General features: G+C 32.7%; 2 protein-coding genes across 4 annotated transcripts; one reads left to right on the top strand and one right to left on the bottom strand.

Moving 5' to 3' along the window:
• Window positions 1–195: 195 nt before the first annotated feature.
• On the bottom strand, window positions 196–17,734 carry LOC102626376 (phosphoglycerate mutase-like protein 1). Of its 3 annotated transcripts, XM_052440875.1 has the most exons (12): window positions 17,724–17,734; window positions 4,514–4,592; window positions 4,295–4,325; window positions 4,094–4,158; window positions 3,871–3,978; window positions 3,449–3,528; window positions 3,130–3,292; window positions 2,701–2,779; window positions 2,499–2,583; window positions 1,461–1,580; window positions 730–774; window positions 196–620 (listed from the first exon to the last, which is right to left on the bottom strand). In XM_052440875.1, exons 3-12 carry the CDS (start codon window positions 4,323–4,325, stop codon window positions 506–508), a joined length of 891 nt encoding a protein of 296 aa, XP_052296835.1. In that variant the 5' UTR covers window positions 4,514–4,592; window positions 17,724–17,734; the 3' UTR covers window positions 196–505. The 3 variants fall into 3 exon arrangements, with proteins under 3 accessions (XP_052296835.1, XP_052296834.1, XP_052296833.1); XM_052440874.1 differs by lacking the exon at window positions 17,724–17,734 and having other exon boundaries at window positions 4,514–4,659; XM_052440873.1 differs by lacking the exons at window positions 4,295–4,325; window positions 17,724–17,734 and having other exon boundaries at window positions 4,514–4,819.
• LOC102626083 (transcription factor bHLH61-like) lies at window positions 17,128–18,917 on the top strand. The gene is made up of 4 exons (XM_006472329.4): window positions 17,128–17,995; window positions 18,114–18,278; window positions 18,398–18,565; window positions 18,666–18,917. Exons 1-4 carry the CDS (start codon window positions 17,366–17,368, stop codon window positions 18,750–18,752), a joined length of 1,050 nt encoding a protein of 349 aa, XP_006472392.2. The 5' UTR covers window positions 17,128–17,365; the 3' UTR covers window positions 18,753–18,917.
• Window positions 18,918–19,749: the final 832 nt, after the last annotated feature.

The raw sequence follows: 19,749 nt of genomic DNA, 5'->3' as shown, positions 1-19,749 counted from the left end.
GGCAATTACGTAGATCAATTGATTTATTCATGTTTATTTCTACCCCATGCCTAATGGTACTCAAGACTTAGCAGCAACTGTTCCCAATGGTACTCACAATATATATAAGAATGTACGAAATGACCGATTAAAATCGAGGTAATAGGGAAAGATGGAAATAAATAAATAAGTGCATATAAAAAGGAAACGTCAAGATGATGCAAATCTTGATGGAATTATTCTTCACGAGCAAAATAATCAGAAGAATGATCTAAGGTTCTTGTCTCTTTGAGTTAACATATAATTCATTTTCATACATCCTATTAAGAATAGGCGCCTAGTCTTAAAAACTTAAGGCATCGCCTATACCAAGAAAGAATCTTGACAATGGGTAACTGAGCTTGCAAGCTCATAAAATCTTTTTAGTTTGATAATATTGCTATTTCAGTGATTCACTTGAAATTCTTGATATCATCATATTCATAATCCAGTTCGATCAATGTATCACCCCATGCCCAGGCTATGATTACTGAGATGCTCCTTGCTTCGGATGCTTCTCAGCAGCAACATCACTAGGAAGATCAAGACCGCTGGGAATCTTTCCTGGGTAGTTTGTTGTTGGCGCATCTGAGCCAATCATGCTGCAACAAAAAAGATAAGTTTATTATTTTGCAACAACAGTTCGAAAACATGAGTTGTGCAAAGGCTGGGCAGCAAGTTCTCAGGAAATTATATTCTTAACATGCTCACCTTCTATCAACAATAACCATTGAGCGAAGTTCGCAATTAGCAAAGCTGCAGACAGATAGCAGAAAGCATTTTAGCAAGTAGTTGGGCCAAATCAACATATATTTGTGTATAAAACCAGCGAGATATGTTTAATTTTTGCCGCAAATTTAAATTTCTCCTTCTATCAATTTTTCAGCAGGTAATTGCTACATGTAAGAACATGGAAGAGGTTATTCAATCTCCTCGGGAGACTAGAACCCAGGCCAGGAACAGAACCATCTAATTTTACTACCCCAGATGACTAATTTAAGATAAAAACTGTACCTCAGAAGAATACTTAAATACAGAAACTGAACATCTGCTTAATTCACAAGCTACCATTATTTACCATACAAATTTTACAAAACTATGAATGAAAAACTTTGAGCTCAACAGAAAACAGGCACATAACGAAAAGCAAAGAAAGTCATATCCAGCTACCAGTCTTACGAAATGAACCAGCAGTTTCAAAACGATATCTTGCAGCGAGAAATTATTAGCAGATGGCTTAGAAAAGTAAATGAGGAATCAGCAGAATGGAGGAGAGTCAGTCACCAACCAAATGGCTTAAAATAGCACATCAAGCACGAAGTTCAACACTCAGGTTTAATAAAATTCCTTCAAAACAATATATATATATATATATATAAATGGTAACCCATGTTTCAAGCCGTTTACAGACAATTGCAGGTGAACAAATGGGTAACACTTACTGTGTGCATATTTCACTCTTTATAGATGGATGGCAATCATTTCCAAAAGCACTTAGGGTATGATATAAGAACCCACTATGAGTAACAACTGCAATCTCCTTCTCTTTCCGTGTCCACAACCTGGAACAATTGAAATGCACAAAGGCCAGGAAATTGTAAGGAGTAGATTTGATATAAAATCTGCAGAAGCTGCTTACCAATGTGTGCATTAGATGTCCATATACATTTTATTCAACAAGAAAACAAAATTGGTGGGAAATATAAGAACTATGCAATACCCTCACCAATCAAAGAGGAGCATTTACAATTTTGCTAGAATTTCAACCCCCCCCCCCCCCAAAAAAAAATGTCATCCAAATTCCTCTAATAAAAGTGGCATTGAGAGGTACAACAGACTCGGACATGATAAAGTTCTCACATAACTACTATAAATAGATTCAAAATGAGATAAAAACACAAAGTTCAGACACCAAGTATTAAGAATGCCAAGTAAAAGGCAACTAATAACCATTCACTTAGGACAAACATGCGACCACCATTTGATGGAAGACAAACTGTGGTAATTTGAATTTACTACAGGACAATGACATCTTGAAGCCTGAAGTCTTGTAAAACATAGACTAGTGCAAGAAAACCCAAAATAGGCCTCACCAGTCGGTAGTAAGATAGCTTCCTGCTACAGACTACTTCCCCCTGCATCAGGCTAATTTATTTTATATCAATAGTTTCTAACCAATTTCAGGCGCATACCCCATTTTCCATTTTTTTTTTTTTTTTGATAATCCAGAGTCTTGCACAACTCGGCCTGGCTGGTTTGGCCCAGCCAGGCCCTCGGTGGTAAGTCGGGCGCCCCAACCCCATGACCCATGAAACAACAAAGGGTGGAATTATAAGCACCAGATCTCAAGCCCTCAACCAACTGGGCTGACCCTTTGTGGGCCTTATTCTCCATATTCATGCATAAACTTTCAGTACTTTGTTATTTTCACATGTTGTTTGAAATATTAAAATCTTAAATACAGGCAAAAGGGAACTCACCAGTTTACGAACTTCATACCCCTCTTTGCAACTTCTTCATTAGCCTCTCTGACATCAGCCGTCCACAAAATGTCATCATTGCTCTCTATCTATAACAACAATTGAAAAAAGAGACTATTAATCAAACTAAGCCAAATTCGATTGTCAGCAGAAAAATTAGTTACTGCCATCAGCAAAACAAAAACCAATTATAACCAATTACTTGCCAGTGAAAAGTTAATAGCAGGAAAAAGAGACTTATACTCAGTGATGCTTCTTCTCTTATCACACGGATGAACTCCCTGTAGTGGTGAAAGTTAAACATGAGTAAAGTAATACAAAATTAAATTCTCTTTATTTCTGAAACATTTAATCAAGTAAAAAGTGGAAGAAAAACCAGAAATATGTCCCAATTCCACGGTAGTGTTAAACGGCTTAGATTTCTCAGCCTACAAACATGAAAAAAAAAAAAGGGCCCTCCTATAACTAACCCTATGGGGATTTAAAATTACCCTGAAATTAAAGAGTCTTAAGGAACTAAAACAAGAAAACCAATGATGTCGCACATTCTAGGCTCCCAACTCAAGCAGTAGAACACAGTTTTTCTTTTGTTTATGCTACATGACTAAAATCTGTTACATGCGATACATACCAAGTGTTCACGACAAAGCTCAACTGCAATAAATGGTGGAGAATTTAGACTTGATATTGCAGCATGGTTGCTGTTCCCTGCATCAGCCACCATCAACGGAGGTGCATCTATCCCATCTGCATACCCTTCACCACCAAAGACTCCTACTGCTGTTTGCATGGTCCTACAATCCAAGTGATGAAAAATCATAACCCAAAAGAATAAGACTACATGAATAATGATGAAATGCACGCAAGAATTTAAGTCAACTATGCAATGTTAAATTGCTAAGCAATAATTAAAAAATACAAAATCAAAACTCTATTTTTTAAGGTATTACCTTAACAAAGGGGAAGTGATGACCAACTCAATTTTCTTAGCAAGCCCAGTTTCATGAACATGCTTGTGCAGATTACTGACCTGTTATTGTACAAAGAATAATATAAAGCATCATCCTTCCATAAAAAGGAAATACATCTTATCGAAATAAATTCTGAGAGAAGTTTTCTGATGCGAATTGTAAGTGACACTTGATAGTCCATAACTTGTCATTAAGGACCAACCTAGACTATACCATTAAAATTTTCAAAATTCAGACAAACTAAAGATTTATGATTCCCTTTGTTCTAAAACTCCACACAACACATAATCTATTCCTATCAGAATATGATTAGGAATAACGTTCTACATTCTAGTTTTCATTAATCGAAACTTCTCAAGAAGATAAACTTATAATGAAACAACATAGAATCAGTAAAGTACCTGCTGCCAGCCAAGTGGGGTAAGATGTGCATCAAAAAGATCATAGGACAAGTAAGCATCATGGTTCTTCTCTCCTTCTACATTGTGAATACCCTGAGCATGCCTCACCTGTATTCAAAATTTGAAATTTGACATAGATCCCATCAAGCATGCTTCGTCCAAGTTTCAAGTGCACGCAAATTTCTACAATATTATAAACACAAGGGGCAGAGTTGGCACAAACCAGGTGAATGGTTTTACTTCTGTGAAATGGGTATAGACTTGTACTTGCTGCAGTATCCATACCGTCTGCATACCAACAAACAAACAAGATCAAAACTCAACAGCATAAGATGTGCGACAAGCAATTAATTAAAGCCTGATAAAAATGGACGCGCAGCGTGTGTTTATTAAGAGCAGAAAATAAAAATAAGATAAAACTTACTGGTTCCACTAGACAAGCAACTAGATCCCATCTGGGGGCATGGAGGCCCAGGTTAGTAAAACACAACAATGCCCACCACCACAACATAATCAAAACATTACAATGTAAGATTTTTTTTTTAAAAAAAAAAGCTTTAAGCGCCCATTAACCATTAATCAAACAAATTAATTCCCAAATATTAAATAAAATAAAGAAAGATCAAGGGAAAAGAAGAGTAACCTGGAACAGAAGAGAAGCAAATGACAGAAAACCGGTTAGGAGGATCACGAATCAGAGAAAAGCGTTTGAGCGGCGGTGGAGTTGGATATTTTTGAAAACTCGTAAAAGGAGGAGCAACAAATGAAGAAGAAGTAAAATGTAAATTGGGAATATTATAATTACTTAAGAATATAATGGTCATGATTCTTTTTTTCCAAATTTGTTTTTTTATTTTTTATTTTTATTTATTTTGGTCGGTGTTCAGCGAATAAGCGTTACGTGAGTTGGATAAATAAGCTCCCCCTCTCCCTCCCCCGGTGATTCGGTCCCAGGAAAAAACGCGATAAGTCCGTTTTAGTTGGCGCTGTGTTTTATGTTATCCTCAGCATATGCCAAAATGCTGCCAAGGCCAAGCGCCACCCGCAATTCCGTACCCAAGCAAAATTAAATTTTATTTTATTTTAGGGTTAATTTTGTCCTGCCCCCAACTGTTTCAACATTTTTCACCACGCACCCATGTGTTTCGAAAATATTCACTCCACACCTAATTCCGTTAATTTGACCGTTATGTTTAACGGAACTATTTAAAATTTAAGTAAATATCCGAAATACCCCTTATCTTGAATTAAAAAAAAATAAAATGAGATAAAATATTAATTTAATAATTAATGTTTACATTAAAAAATTTTATTTAAAAGTAATTAATAATAATTTTATTAATTAAATTATCAAATAAATTTAATTTATCATCATCAAATAATATTTAGGATATGAATTTCTAAATTTATCCTTTAACCGTTAGAATAAACGGTCAAATTAACAGAATTAAGTATAGAGTGAGTATTTTTAAAATATATGGGTGCGTAATAAAAAATATTGAAACAAGTGGGTGCAGGACAAAGCCAAGCGCCACCCGCAATTCCGTACCCAAGCAAAATTAAATTTTATTTTATTTTATTAGTTGACACTAGCCCCCCCTGTTTTTTGGGGACCATACACTCTTTACCGCTTCCGTCTTCATATTTCCCTCTCTTTGATTTCGTCACAGACAACATAAGAAGAAAGATATTTATTATAACTCCATAGAAAGAAACGTCAACTTCTTCCTTCAATACAATATAATACACTCAGAGGTCGGTTCGATGATCTATTCTATCCCATTAAATAATAAAATGCACACGTGGCTCCAGCTGAAATGGACTTTTCACAATGTCTCCGCAGTTAAAAATGAAATTGGTTTCTAAAACAAAAGGATCGTTATTTGTTAAAAATTAAAATGTGTACTTACGCTTAAGATTATGACTTAAAAGTTATTTAATTAAAGTTATTTAATAAATACTAACGGCTATAATTTAAAAATTAAATTAAATTGATGTAATATTTACATGATTAAAAATTAATAATATTTTTATTATTTATCAAAATTATTATTAAAAATATATTTATTAAATACTATCAATATTTATTTTATAATTATAATTTTTTCACATTAATTTTGACTTAAAATTTACAATACCTTAATAATAAAAATGACTTGCGACTATGATGGTTTTGACAACGTAAATTTCCCATAAGATAAATGTGCGCGCTGATATCAAATTGCGAGGTTCATTGTATCCGAAAAACAACTCATTGTTAGGCAATTTCAGCTCCTTATCAAATTTATTTGAATATTTCCATTTTTTTTTCGTTAATTCATGACAAAAAGTCAAAAGTTACGATTCTATCCCAGTTCCTGACAATAAAAGCAGGGGTGTCGACATCTCCCTGCGTGAATCATGACCAGAGCACGTTAATTTGGGCCAAATGGCATCAAAAAGGCTTTGGGTTGAACGAAGTTTATTTTTAGGCTTGGACAAGTTTCTTTGCAACAGGAACTGTACTTTACTTGAATATTAATACTATATACACCCCATCCCTAATATGTGCCATGTACAACCGGGTGTATTTAACAAGGAAATCATATTTTTCTCTAGTACGTGAATCGACAGATGGGCCTAATTGCAATCTTTCACTTGTTTTAAATAAGAATGGTGATATATAATCCTTTTAATTTTTCACACTAATTTTCATTATGTCATTAACTTTCTTAATTTTTTAAATTATCCTTATTAAAAAATAAGAATGTAATTAAAACAAAAATTTTAGAAACCCCAGCCACCTTCTACTATCATTGTTACTACCTCAAGCAACCATTATTTATCATTCATTCTAATCTCAGCCGCTTAATTATTCGCCTTCTCATTTTCTTCTTTGCCATTCATTCAACTTAATTTCTAATTTCTTGATTCCAATACTTAAATTATTCTCTCTGTCTTTTCATGTGATATTATTTTGATTTTGACAATATTGCATCAATCTTGCCAAAATCAATTTTCTTTTTTTTAAAAAAAAGGGGGTTTTAGTTGGTAGTCGTTGATAAATTTTTTTGGTATGATCAATTGGTGACAAGTGGCTAATGGTGCAGTGGCTTGAACTGATGACAATGGTGGTGGAAAATGGCTAGTATTTTTATAATTTCATTTTTGTTTAACATTTTTGTTATTCAATAAGGGTAATTTTGGAAATAAATGAGAATAATTGAAAAGTGAAGGCTGGTAAAAGAACTATAGGAGATCAAACGTCACTATTCTTTCAATAACTACTATGTGTGGGGTTTCTTGAATATTTTGCATTGTAACTTTATTTTACTTCTATGTAAAAATGATCATTTGTTAGTTCATTTTACTATATTAGGCTCCATTTAATATAACTTTTCAAATAGAGTTTATTTAAGTATAATTTTTGTTAGTAGAGCTTTCATAGAAAAGAAAAAAAAAAGTAGTTGTTTAGTCATCAATGAGAGTTTTTATTAAAAATTATAAAATTATCTTAATAAACAAGTTTTTTAAAGTTATGTTATGAAAATAGTGAATTAAAATTATAAAATATGTAAAAGATATTTCAGATAATTTCACATTCTAAAAAAGATTTTTAACCTCTATTCCCAAGCCCAAAATTTGAGTTTTTCCTAGTAAAAGCAGAATAGCTTAATTAATCTTCAAACCCTCAACTAAAAAAAATTACCAAATAACAAGAAATAATTTGAAAATAACTTATGCGATTAAATAAGCACTTAGTAATTTGATAATTATAGTTGCTACATCTTGTCGTGTTTTGACAATGCAACACATGTGTGCGTACCTAAATACAAATAAAACAAACAACTATCAAAATCCCTTCGAAGGAGGGGCTTCCAAAGGACCTATAGCATAAGCCACAAGCATTTTTTTACAATTACAATTGTAATGATTTTTTTTTTGTAATTGTTAAAAAAAGAACAATATCTTACTTTTATTAAAATCATGTAGAATTCAATTTAATTGATGAGGCATCATTTGTCAATTAAGAAGATAGAAGTCATATAATCAAGATGTTTGCAACGGAAATGACATATCGTTTGAGAACAAAATACAAATGATAAGTTACCTAGATATGCATCAACACATACTATTTACGGCTTTACACATGTCAAATGCACTGAACACCATGTCATCTGTATGCTCATCATATGAATGATATGTCATCTGTAAATAAAACTATAAATGATGAGTTATAGAAGATCCACATGCCGATTATAATTTAAAGTAGGACGTGACTATTTGCATTCTACAACTTACCTGGAATACTCTATTACTTTGTATTTTCATATACTAATTTTGAAATTTTACTTTATACAATCTTAAAAATTCAGAAAAGAAAAATTCCTTACGTACTTAAAACACCAATAAAACTATTCAACGTACCCAATTTTAAGAGATTTAACACATGCTCACAACAATATTAATCAAGCCAAGTGTAAATAAATTATTTAGTATAGTTTTAGTTATTAATTTTTTTATATTTATGTTAATATTGGATTTTACACCCAAAATAAATTGCAATGAGAACATAATAATAAAAATATTCCATAAATAATACAAAAAGAAAAAGGAAAAGAAGGAGAAGGGGGTCAAAAGCAGAAGAAAAGGATAGTATTGATTAAGATGTTATAAATAAAAGTTTTAGGTAGAAAACAAGAGGATTTTTACATTGAATAATGAGTTTATACTTATATCGATGTGAAGTTGTTCTGTCATGCAATGAGCAATCGTGGGATCAAATCATTTACTCGACGACAACGGTAAATTAACTTAGTGTATTATCGTTGGGATGCCATAACTAATATCCTTATTTCATATATATAAAGTTGATAGTTACGTTCGTATTCTAACCCTGGATCTACATGTGCATATGCGATGAGACTGTAAAATTAAGTTAGCATTCCGATACAAATGATATACATATTAGGTAAGAAAACCAGTTTGTTTCAATGTTAGGTAAGAATAGCATCATATCCTGTAAGTGCCGAAGTTCCCTGCAACTGAGGGAGATGAGCAGTAGTGGTTCATTGTATCTGTAATGCTTCTAAATAGTTTTGGATTCTCTTTCAGCAATCACAGCAGAAACGTACGATGGGGGCATGCAGCAGGTTATATTTTCAACGTGTTTAGATTTAGTAAAATCAGTTTTCAGTTTCAATCGAGATAAGAGAACTGAGAATTAATACGGACTCAGATATTTTAATTTTTACTCTAAAATCTTAATCCTCCCTCAGGAACTCAATAGTAAATCCTGTACCATTCCTTTTAAATTTTAGGGCATATATGCATGGCATGGCATCGATCGCGGTTACAAATATACATGTAGGGTTATATATATTATGAGACTTTTTTTTTTCCCTCCTTTCTTCTTTTGAATGAAGAATTATTATGCGACATCTAGTTGTAGAGAATCTTCTAATTCCTTTAATAATATTAGGAATCAAGTAATATCACAAACAAAAGAAGAACGTACAAGGAAACAAATTAATATAATGGGCAGTTTTTTTTTTTAATTAAAAAATTCATCAGTTTCAAAGATTTGATTCGCCATCCAGTTTCCACCAACATAATCTTATTTGAAATATTCAGTTCTTTAACAGTAGAATGATACGTCTATAATCTTTCGCATTGGACAATTAATGGGCATTGTTCTGTTAAAGAAATCCTATCTGGTCAATAATTTGTAGTTAAGTTCAACTAAATTAATGTTCCTCCAATTAACAAGGAGATATGATGTCTCATAATCACTCCAAACAACAGCTAATAGCGTACCTTAAACCAATTAATCAACTATTGATGAAAACTAAAGCAAGTTCAAACACGTCTCATTCATGACTTTTTAAGTTTGTATATTCATAACTAAATTAATTAATCAAAAACGCCAGCAAGTGTTAATTTTCTGCAACAGGTTCAGACAAACATTTTCCAGCTGGTTCTGCTAACTAACTCTATATGGATCCTTAATTAAACCGTAATCTCTTAATTGATTTTTTGGTTAATTTATATTTTTTAGAGGCTTCCACCTATGATTTGACACATGTACCAACAATCGCGAAAATGGGGATAAAAATAAAAGCAGTAAAAGATTAAAAACATTTAACCTAAGAAACAAATCGTTTGTTTAAATAAATTTTTATCATTTATGTACGGGTCTTTATTCAATTGGTCTTGTCTCCAATTTTGTCCCGGCCATTTTTGTACAAATATAGTGTAATTTTCATAATTCGACAGATGTGATCAATGCATTAAGATGCTAATATTATTGGCACTACAATTTTTTATTTTATTTGGTGGTCCGATCCTTTTGTTGTCATTAAGATGCTCATGGTCTTTCTAGTTTCAGTTTCTTTGGTTTTTTTTTAATTTTGTTTTTATGTTTCTCGCTTCCTAGTTATGCTCTGGGTTAATGCTCATTATGCCACGAGGAGTAATTTTTTTCTTCTCTTTTCGATAAAATTTCCTTCATGCCGCCAATGTTGGCCTAAAAAACAAAATTGCTTTCATCTGTTCCATATACCAAATCACAAACTTGAAAAAGTAATTAAGGTGAATAATTAAGTATATGAACTAAAATGACAATAGTTCAAACCTTTAATTTTACATATACTATATAGTTCTGATACGTAATTTGTATCCTGGCTATCTTCATTCTCACGCGTATGTGAAGGTATTAATTAATTGACTTTAGGATAGCTTTCCAAACTTGCACCGGCCAGTTGTGCTTGTGCAATAATGATTGAACTGCTGCATATCTAGAAGTTGCGCGATCCTATTATTATTTGAAGGTTAATTTAGAAGACAACTTGTAGCACAATATATACTGATATATACGTTTATATATTTATTTTGCTATATTAAAAGAACTGTTTTGTATGAATGTATAACAACCAGGAAACAACAAATCTTCTGGAGATGATTATAAGAGCGTACGAAAACCACTTGTCCCACTATTTAATCATCATTTTGCATGATCAATCTTTGACAAGACAGAGATTGGATTTGATTGTAGTGAGACTTCCTAACAGGAAGCTGCTTAATTCTTGGATAATTCGTTCAAATTTCATGAAAGGAGATCCTTAAAATGGACACATTATCACTAGATTGTGATTGAATTAATATTGTTGAATTGATGTGGCGTCTAATTGATCTTTGAGGAGACCGTGACTGGTCTTCAAGAATATCTTAGGTTATGGAAAATAATTGTCCAAATAATAACAACTAAACTTCTAATTATAAAGTAGTTCAAGGACCACCAGATGGATTGATCTTAATTAATTAATTTTTTGCTGTGGCACGGAAGATTAGAAAGCGTTCTTTGTTGCTATATAAGCGGTTGAGATGATAATGCAATCTTGTTCGAATATACGTTAGCTATAAACAATGCATGATAAGAAATTATTAGGTGTACCAAAGTGCTGCTGGCTAGCTTAGATTTATATATTCCTAGTTTAGGAAACAAACAATTAATTAGAGTTGAATATCATTTGATTGTGTGCTGCATTAGAATTAATGTTGCAATTTGATAGATTGATGAGATCACGCCATACACGTGTAAGTTAAGGACCCACCACGTACGTACGTTGAGCAGTCAACAAAGAATGATCTCAAACCAATCCCCAGTGCTTATTAATTCAACTCAATAACCTTGATCCAGCATTTTCTTCTTCTTCTTTTTTTACAATTATCTGTTAAATTTAGCTAAAAGCATTAATTTATTAATTAATTATCGAAAAGTGAGAACTAGGGCAAGAAGATCAATAATTGGTGTACTGTGAACTGGACACTGATTCATTTGTCTCTAACTAATAATTATGGCATCGTTTTAACTAAAATTTTGTCAATCTTGCATGCTATAATTTCCTCATTAAATCAGGATCCTAGGTCTGGTTATTTGAACTTTCCTTCACCTTAGCAAGTAAATCAAAACACATGCATGATAAAAAGTCAATCTAAATGAAAACAATTAATGAATCAATCTTGACAAGTATGCATGGTCAACAATGTACACTTGAAAAACTCAAGAGAGTTAAAGTGGGGGGCGAATATTGTCATCATGCAAAACGCATAGGCAGATCCAGTGTACATATGATACAGTCTCTCTACTAACTTTTAGGTACTTTACTTCAAATGAAAACTTGCAAATTTAATTCTAATGCCAAATCACTTGTGTATATACCGTAAATGACCTACATTTAGAATACTGAAGTTGCAATTAGCTAGCTAGCTGGCTATACTTAAATCAATTGTGTGTGTGGCATTTTGTTGCCTCTTGTACATGCCATGCCCTCCCTCTCATTAATTAGCTAGACTTAATTCAACATATTCGACTGCCAACTATGCCCCCACATATTAAGATTTTTGAGGCAAGCTAGACACAAGGCTTTGTTAACGGGTTACTAACCCTATACGCCAAGCTACAAGGGCATCAATTTATTTCAAAGGACGACTGACTGACTGACTGACAACGAATCACCTTATCATTGTATATATAATATAAAAATCACCAAATTTTCAAAGTATTTTACATGTCACATGTTCAGTCCTGAGTAAACTGTTTAATGTTATAATCGTTAATGGCTGGAAAACGATCATGAAATTTACAGGATTTTTATTTTTTTTTAACACATGTTTTGGTCGTAATTATTTCACATTACACAGCTTTTGATGAGTAGTTGTTGCGATATTGTGGGGTTAGCTCATTTTCTAGGGAAGAAAAGAGTACTCGTGACGGACGTCCCTTTTCACTTTTGGACTCTAAATCTAATAATGACTCACTTTTCCTGCACATACATCATGATACACAATCTTCAAAGACATACACAAAATGCCAATACCAAATATGTGTTCACCAAAGAAGAAAGAAGAAAAGAATCGTACTTAATACTTTCTTTCTTTGTATCTTTCTTGCAGACAATTGAACACACGAGCAAGAACTGTCTTTAAGCTGCAGGCAAAAGATTAAAAGACGATCTAGTCTTCAACAATAAAGGTCATTTTTGACACTGTAGCTAGCAGCAGTATTGGTATTAGTATTGGACCCCCACTAGGGCTAGAGCTAGGGCACCACAAGTCACAAACAAACAAAACAAAAACAGACAAATTATTAATAAGAATTGAAGAAATGGAAAGACTAGTGGTTTTGAGAAGGAAGCTAAAACCCTAAAATAAGATATTGTGGGCTGTCAAAGTAGTAAGGTTTCCAAAACCGCTTAGTGTCGGGGTGGTGGGGAGAAACTGCCCGCGGTTTTCTCACACCACCGTTGAAGGCCCTGTGCTTCTCGTGGTGTGTTACCTTGTGTCATTGTCATTTTTTTATTTTTAAATATATATTTGTCATTTGTCTCTAATCTCCTTCTTAATACCAATCCAAATCCTTTCTTAATAATCTTGTAATTGTTTGGGCTCTCAATCTTTTGTCGCTTTCTACCTTTGAGATTTATATCCAATTAATAATACCCGTTGAGGATGGGGTAATATATACTACCAAATTGTTATCGCACTAATCAAATATTAAAACTTAAATGAGATTGGTCCAAATGATACAGAATCAATATAAAAGTGACTCATAGATATTTTAAAATTGATTAAGAAGATACATGTATTAGTTCAACGACCAATTTGAATTTTAATTTATTCATAACATTAGTCGAGACGATACAGATAATGATAAGCTGTAACATTAGTTAAGACGATCCAGGTAATACTTGTTGATTCAGTTATATATATATATATTTGTCTGAACCACGAGGTGGTCCTGAGTGGGTCTCGACTGTGGGAGACACCTTTAAGCCCGTATCACAATTTAAACTAATCTCTACTCGCACCGGGTCAGCCCGTAAGGGGTAAAGTGCTGGTTAAAGTAGTGACTCTATACAAGAGCGGTACTTAAACCCATGTCCTCTCTTAAAGAGTAAGAGTGTTGAACCACTTACACCAACCAACTTTGGTTACTAAGTTCTTTACATATCAATGAATCTTTAATCAAGTTTTAACTCAATTGGCTAGTAATCAGGGTTAGTAATTTGGGATCCCCTATCTTACATGCATGTAAGATACATGCCTCTCACATGAATAGTGTGTGGGTCCTACATATACACTATTCATGTGAGAGGCATGTATCTTACATGTAAGAAAGAGTTTGCCTAGTAATTTTGTCATGAATGTCTGTGCATGTAAAGCAACTCGCAACTTCTAATGGATTTTATTCACTTGACACGTGAAAAGACATAAAAATGACACGTTCGATTGTAGAAATTCACGTGCCCATAGAGAGCATTATTCTCCTCGACGTTCGTGCACTCGTCCAAATGTTGTTTTTATTTGTTTTTCTTTTGATTTTATTGGAGGAAACTATCGAAAAGCAGCAAAGCACCAAGCTTGGAAAGGAGATCACAGAGTCAAGTAAATGTAAAAATATTTGTCAGAATGGTATTTTAGCCGTTAATATCAGTTTCTTCTATAACAATTATTACACTTGTTTTTTTTATATCTCTTCAATTAATATAATAAACGTTGAAGTTTATCATCATCATTCATAGATGAAATGCTCACTAGCTGGCTGTCGATTAAGAAGCGATAATACTAATTAATTAATAATATTTTGAGGACAATAACGTGGGAAATTTCCGAAAGTTAATTGCCTTTAGAAACTTGCTTGCTCCAAATCATTTCCTCTTTAGAATTTCAAAACTTTTCGTGAGAAGTTAGCACCAAATCATTACAACTTTTTTAAGTTGTTCGAAGAATCGAAAAGATTATTAACAGAGCACGACCGACCACTTATTACATTAAGTAAGGGCAGTTCGGTAGATCAATTTATTTTTTAAATTGCAGTTAATTTTAAAAGCAACTCTAGAAGTATGATAAATCTTATTAGCAAACTGATATAATTATGCAAACTACTAAAATGAATATCGTGTGCTTAACTGAAATTTACTTACATGAATTTAACATTTATATATAATAACTAGTAACTAAAATTATAATATTTATACTTCATTAATTTTATTTCTTAAAATATTTTAACAATAATAATGATCTTCTTTAAAAAAATAATGTTTTTACTTTCTTAATTTTATTTCTTAAAAAAGTCATTATAATAATCTTCTGATTTTACTTTCTCATTCAATAAGGATAGTTTTGGCTTTATGTAATATATGTGAGATATAAAACTCAATCTTAAAATCAAATATTGAAAAACTACTCAGTTTTACTTTTCAAGATATGTCATGTGATGATTTTGCCAAAAATCATTTTTTAAACAAAATTATTAAACACCAAAATTATTTTTTTATCTTTTCAAAATCATTTCTAAATCTCCTAATAATCTTATCAAATGAACCCCAAATTGACTGAATCTATATAAATTTTTTCCATGTTATTTCGCTTACATTTTCGTTATTCATATACTCACGTTGAATTGTTTCACATATACATTTATCTTATAATAAATCAATTGTAACTGTTATTAAAGATATGGTAGAAGATTTGAAGTAAGTGATGGAATTTTACTGGACATCTGATAGAGACATCTCGTCTACCACACCAAGAGTTTCTTCTTACTTAGGCTCATGTTCTTCATAGGTTTTATTGATTGGGTTAATATAAAATGAGTCGATATATCAATCACCATCAAAACCTATATAATTAATAGGTTGTCATTTACTTGTTTCACAATTTTACAATTCCTTAAGTGGTGGATTGGAGCAGTTAAAATTTCTTTCATTGGATGATCTATTTAAAAAAATTCTCTCGTAAAATTGAGTGAAATAAATATATCATGAAATCAATAGACATATACACTAAGTATTTAGACCATATTTAATATTATGGGTGGGTAATTGTAGTTTAAAAGCTACAATACTAAAGTAGTTAATAAACACTTATTGTCTTGGCTTGAAAATTATTTTAATTTTATCTCACACTTCTAATTATCACACACTGTGATTTACAAGTTGTGACATCGAATAGTTCTTAGTGTGAAGACAGATTTGTAACATCCGGCAAAATAGTACCGCGGTCGCTTGGGACATTGGATTCCAATTTCCAAAGGAAACAATTAACAAAAATAATATTATTAGTCTCTGCGGTTTACGTTGATTATGTATGTCACCATGACTATGAATGACCTAATTAAAAATTTTGCATGCAGACATGCATTTTGCAAATAATTAGATCTGCAGACTGCAGTGAATGTATATTGTTTATTATTACATTTTTTTTTTCTCTTCTCTGGGCAAAACAATGATTTTACATCTGCGAATTTTGTATTCCATTATTATCTCTCTCTAATCCATATTTATAATTATTGATTATCCTGTACTATTATCATAAACTATGAGTAGTAAAAAAAAAAAAAAAAAAGGTTCCTCTATTTGGATGCGACTCAATGTCGCCACCTTCAATTTGAGATTTTTATTCGAAATCGAGCTTGCTTACCCACCATGCATGATTAATAATAATAGAGGACAAGCGACTGTAATGTATAATAGCAAGAATAATTATGATTATAAACACTTATGTGTGTCACTTTGTTAAATTATGAAATTAACGTCTTGAGAGAATGAGGCCAACACTTGGGAATAGACAAAAATTCCTCCGATATCATATGGTAACGCCACTGATCGTAGTGTACAGTCCTGCCGAAAGCTACCGTTAAAAAATACTTATATATACCATCTTAATTTTTATAGTTATGCATGATCGGCTAACTATGCCATCGTTCCTTGATTCTAAATTAGAGAAAAGAAAATGAAATTAGCCAGGTTGCGTAGTTAATTTAGTTGATAGAATTTTAGAAAATTAATAAATTCATTTGATGGGCAGAAAATTCCGAGTTTATGAAATAATAAAAGTGAAGAAAGAACAAGAAAAGGCCCGCCAATTGATTTGATATTGCGAGCTCGGCCAAAAATTTCAAAAATTCTAGAGGCAAAGAGGTAATGAAAATGGGACCCAAATCAGCAAATTTTTCAGTGAGAGAAAGAGATGGGGGTGTTTGTTTTGTGTTGTGTTGAATTGATGGCCGAAAATAACATCACCAAATTTTAAAAAGTTTTTAAATTTTAATTAACCATACAAAGAACCTGACAGGGTCTATGATGCTAAGGCTGGCCACCCTTCGTTTGAGACAGATATGTGGGTCAAAATTTTCAGAGTAACAAAAGATTTTAATATTAATTTGTTTGATTGCAGATTTCGGTGAAAAAGACCATGGAAACAGTAAAGAGGGGATTAAAAAAAAAGGCAGATTCCATTTCAATCTTAGCTTATATGCCCCATTTTCTAATACGCACTCTAATTTAATCCATTGTTATGATTAATTTAATTAAAAAATTTAATATCATTTCATGGTTGTTCTTGTTCTGTTCCCAGCTATATATATATTCTTCCACTAGGTGCAACTTCTTTTATTCTCAACGTACTGCCTGCACCTGCAATTAGCAATTTTAACTTCATTTTCGAGAGAAAAATGGAGTTTAGTGAGCATGGCTTCTTAGAGGAATTGTTAGCTCTGAGAAGAGACGCTTACACTTGGGATACTAGTATTCCTGCGGAAATGAATCAGATTTTTTCTGATGGTAATTGGATTTATGATTGTTTTGATGAGAACCCAGCTGCCTTTTCTCCAAATTCTTTCTCAGCTCCAATTCATCAACAAGATCACTTCAATTACAATAACTTCTTCAATGAGGCTGCCTATTGTCCATATGGTGACGATCAGTTGTCAGCTCCGCAGCTTACGGATTCATCATCCATGAACACGCTCGATTCGCACACGCATACGCCGCCTTCATTTCCAATTCAAGAAGAGGCTCCATTGTCCATGATGGAGTTGGATGGCGAAGAGCCTAACAATTTACTCGCTGATGAGTTCCAGAATTTGGAGATGCTGCAAAATTGTTTCAAAGTAGAGCCTGTTCATGAGTCTCCGGAAACGCTCCCTGTTTTTAACATGGGGACTGATTGCCTGGAAAGGAAGAGTAGAAACAAGAAGTTGGGTGGGCAGCCATCAAAGAATCTAATGGCTGAGAGGCGGCGAAGGAAGAGATTAAATGACAGGCTCTCAATGCTCAGATCAATAGTTCCTAAGATAAGCAAGGTAAATAATGTTTTTAATAAACTCTATTCCATTGTTCATTGTGTACTTGTGAATTTTTCGTTTTCTAGAAAATGGTTTAATTAAGCTAATTAATTGTCTTGTTGGGTTTGTTCGATAGATGGACAGAACATCTATACTTGCAGATACAATAGACTACATGAAAGAGCTGCTTGACAAAATCAGTAGCTTGCAGCAAGAAATTCAAGCAGGTTCAAATAATTTGGAGACTGGCATTTTTAAGGATGTGAAGCCAAATGAAATCGTAGTAAGAAATTCACCAAAGGTATGCATGGAGTCATTCCTTGATTAAAAATTAAAATGAGACACGCATGCACTGAACTTCATTAATTAAGTAATTAATTAATGGAATTCTGACACTGAATAAATGTAATTGCATTGCAGTTTGATGTGGAAAGAACAAATATGGATACCCGGGTTGAGATTTGCTGCGCAGGGAAGCCAGGATTGTTGCTGTCGACGGTAACGAGTCTTGAAGCACTCGGTCTTGAGATTCAGCAGTGTGTTATTAGTTGCTTCAATGACTTTGCAATGCAAGCTTCTTGCTCAGAGGTAGGTACAATTAAGTTCTGGTTTCAGGTCCATCAACTTTATGTCCTGTTGTTTAATTAGGCCTAATTATTGTATTCATCATTTATGGTGATGGTGACAGGGAGTGGAGCAGAGAGAAACTTTGAGTTGTGAAGACATAAAGCAGGCATTATTTAGGAATGCAGGATATGGAGGAAAATGTTTGTAGAAACACTAAGAGAGGGAAGTTTTGGGATAAGAGGATTCCTCATCAGTGATCTCTCCATGAATTCATTGAGCTGTTTAATTGTTGAATAAGATATGTTTACTTCTCAGGGCAATGTAATATCCGTTTTGATTGAAGATGATTATGATTGCAAAAAATTTGTTTTAATTTGTTCTCCCAAGTACTTTGGAATTCAAATACTAGAATTCTTAAGGTTAAACCTCTGTACGCCTAAAGAGAACAGGACAGCCAATGAGCACTCGCCGCCACCTGAACCCTGGCACATATATAACTAGAAATTACTGAGCCTTCTTGAGATTGTAATTAACTTGTTAATCAGAAGTTCAAAACAGAGTTCATTATATGCAGCTAAAAATGCTGAACAGCATTAGTATTTAGACTTAAGACTGGACATTTAACTTGCAATGAAATAAGATTTCATATCAATAGTTTTTCTCTACTTCGGACATTCTCACTTGTCATTAAAATATTAAAAAATACAAATTTTAATACATTTATTAGTATATAAAAAAATGTAATTTTTTTATCTATTAGTAATATCCTTACTTTGTTGTTAAAATCATCATTGGAGAATTATTCCTCATATCAATAATTAATATCCTACGTTGTTGTGTGTAAATACGCTGATCAATCCTTTTGTTTCGGAAACAAAGTTAAAAATGAAGCCCAATTGGATCCTGCAGTGTAAGCTCGGCGAGCTGATTTAACAAATGCAAAAAAGATAAATTATCGGAAACTTGATTAATCTAATGTCCCCACAATACAACAATCATTTCCATGAAGACAAATGAGGCGTATTGTTTTGTTAAGGAATCAAAAGCTCTACAAGCATATCACTCCAAATGAATAATTCTGCATCAGATAAGAATAAAAAGCTCAATTATTATGTGATGTGTTAATGCATATAAACAAATAAAAAAGCAAAGCAGTCCTGATTGATTAAGTCGCTCCAGTCTTGTCTTTGATCGCTTTTGATCTT

The sequence above is a fragment of the Citrus sinensis genome, chromosome 5 (genome assembly GCF_022201045.2).
Source record: "Citrus sinensis cultivar Valencia sweet orange chromosome 5, DVS_A1.0, whole genome shotgun sequence".
Classification (NCBI taxonomy): domain Eukaryota; kingdom Viridiplantae; phylum Streptophyta; class Magnoliopsida; order Sapindales; family Rutaceae; genus Citrus; species Citrus sinensis.
Note: the sequence above shows the minus strand (reverse complement) of the source record. Positions and strands in the feature narration are given on the sequence as shown.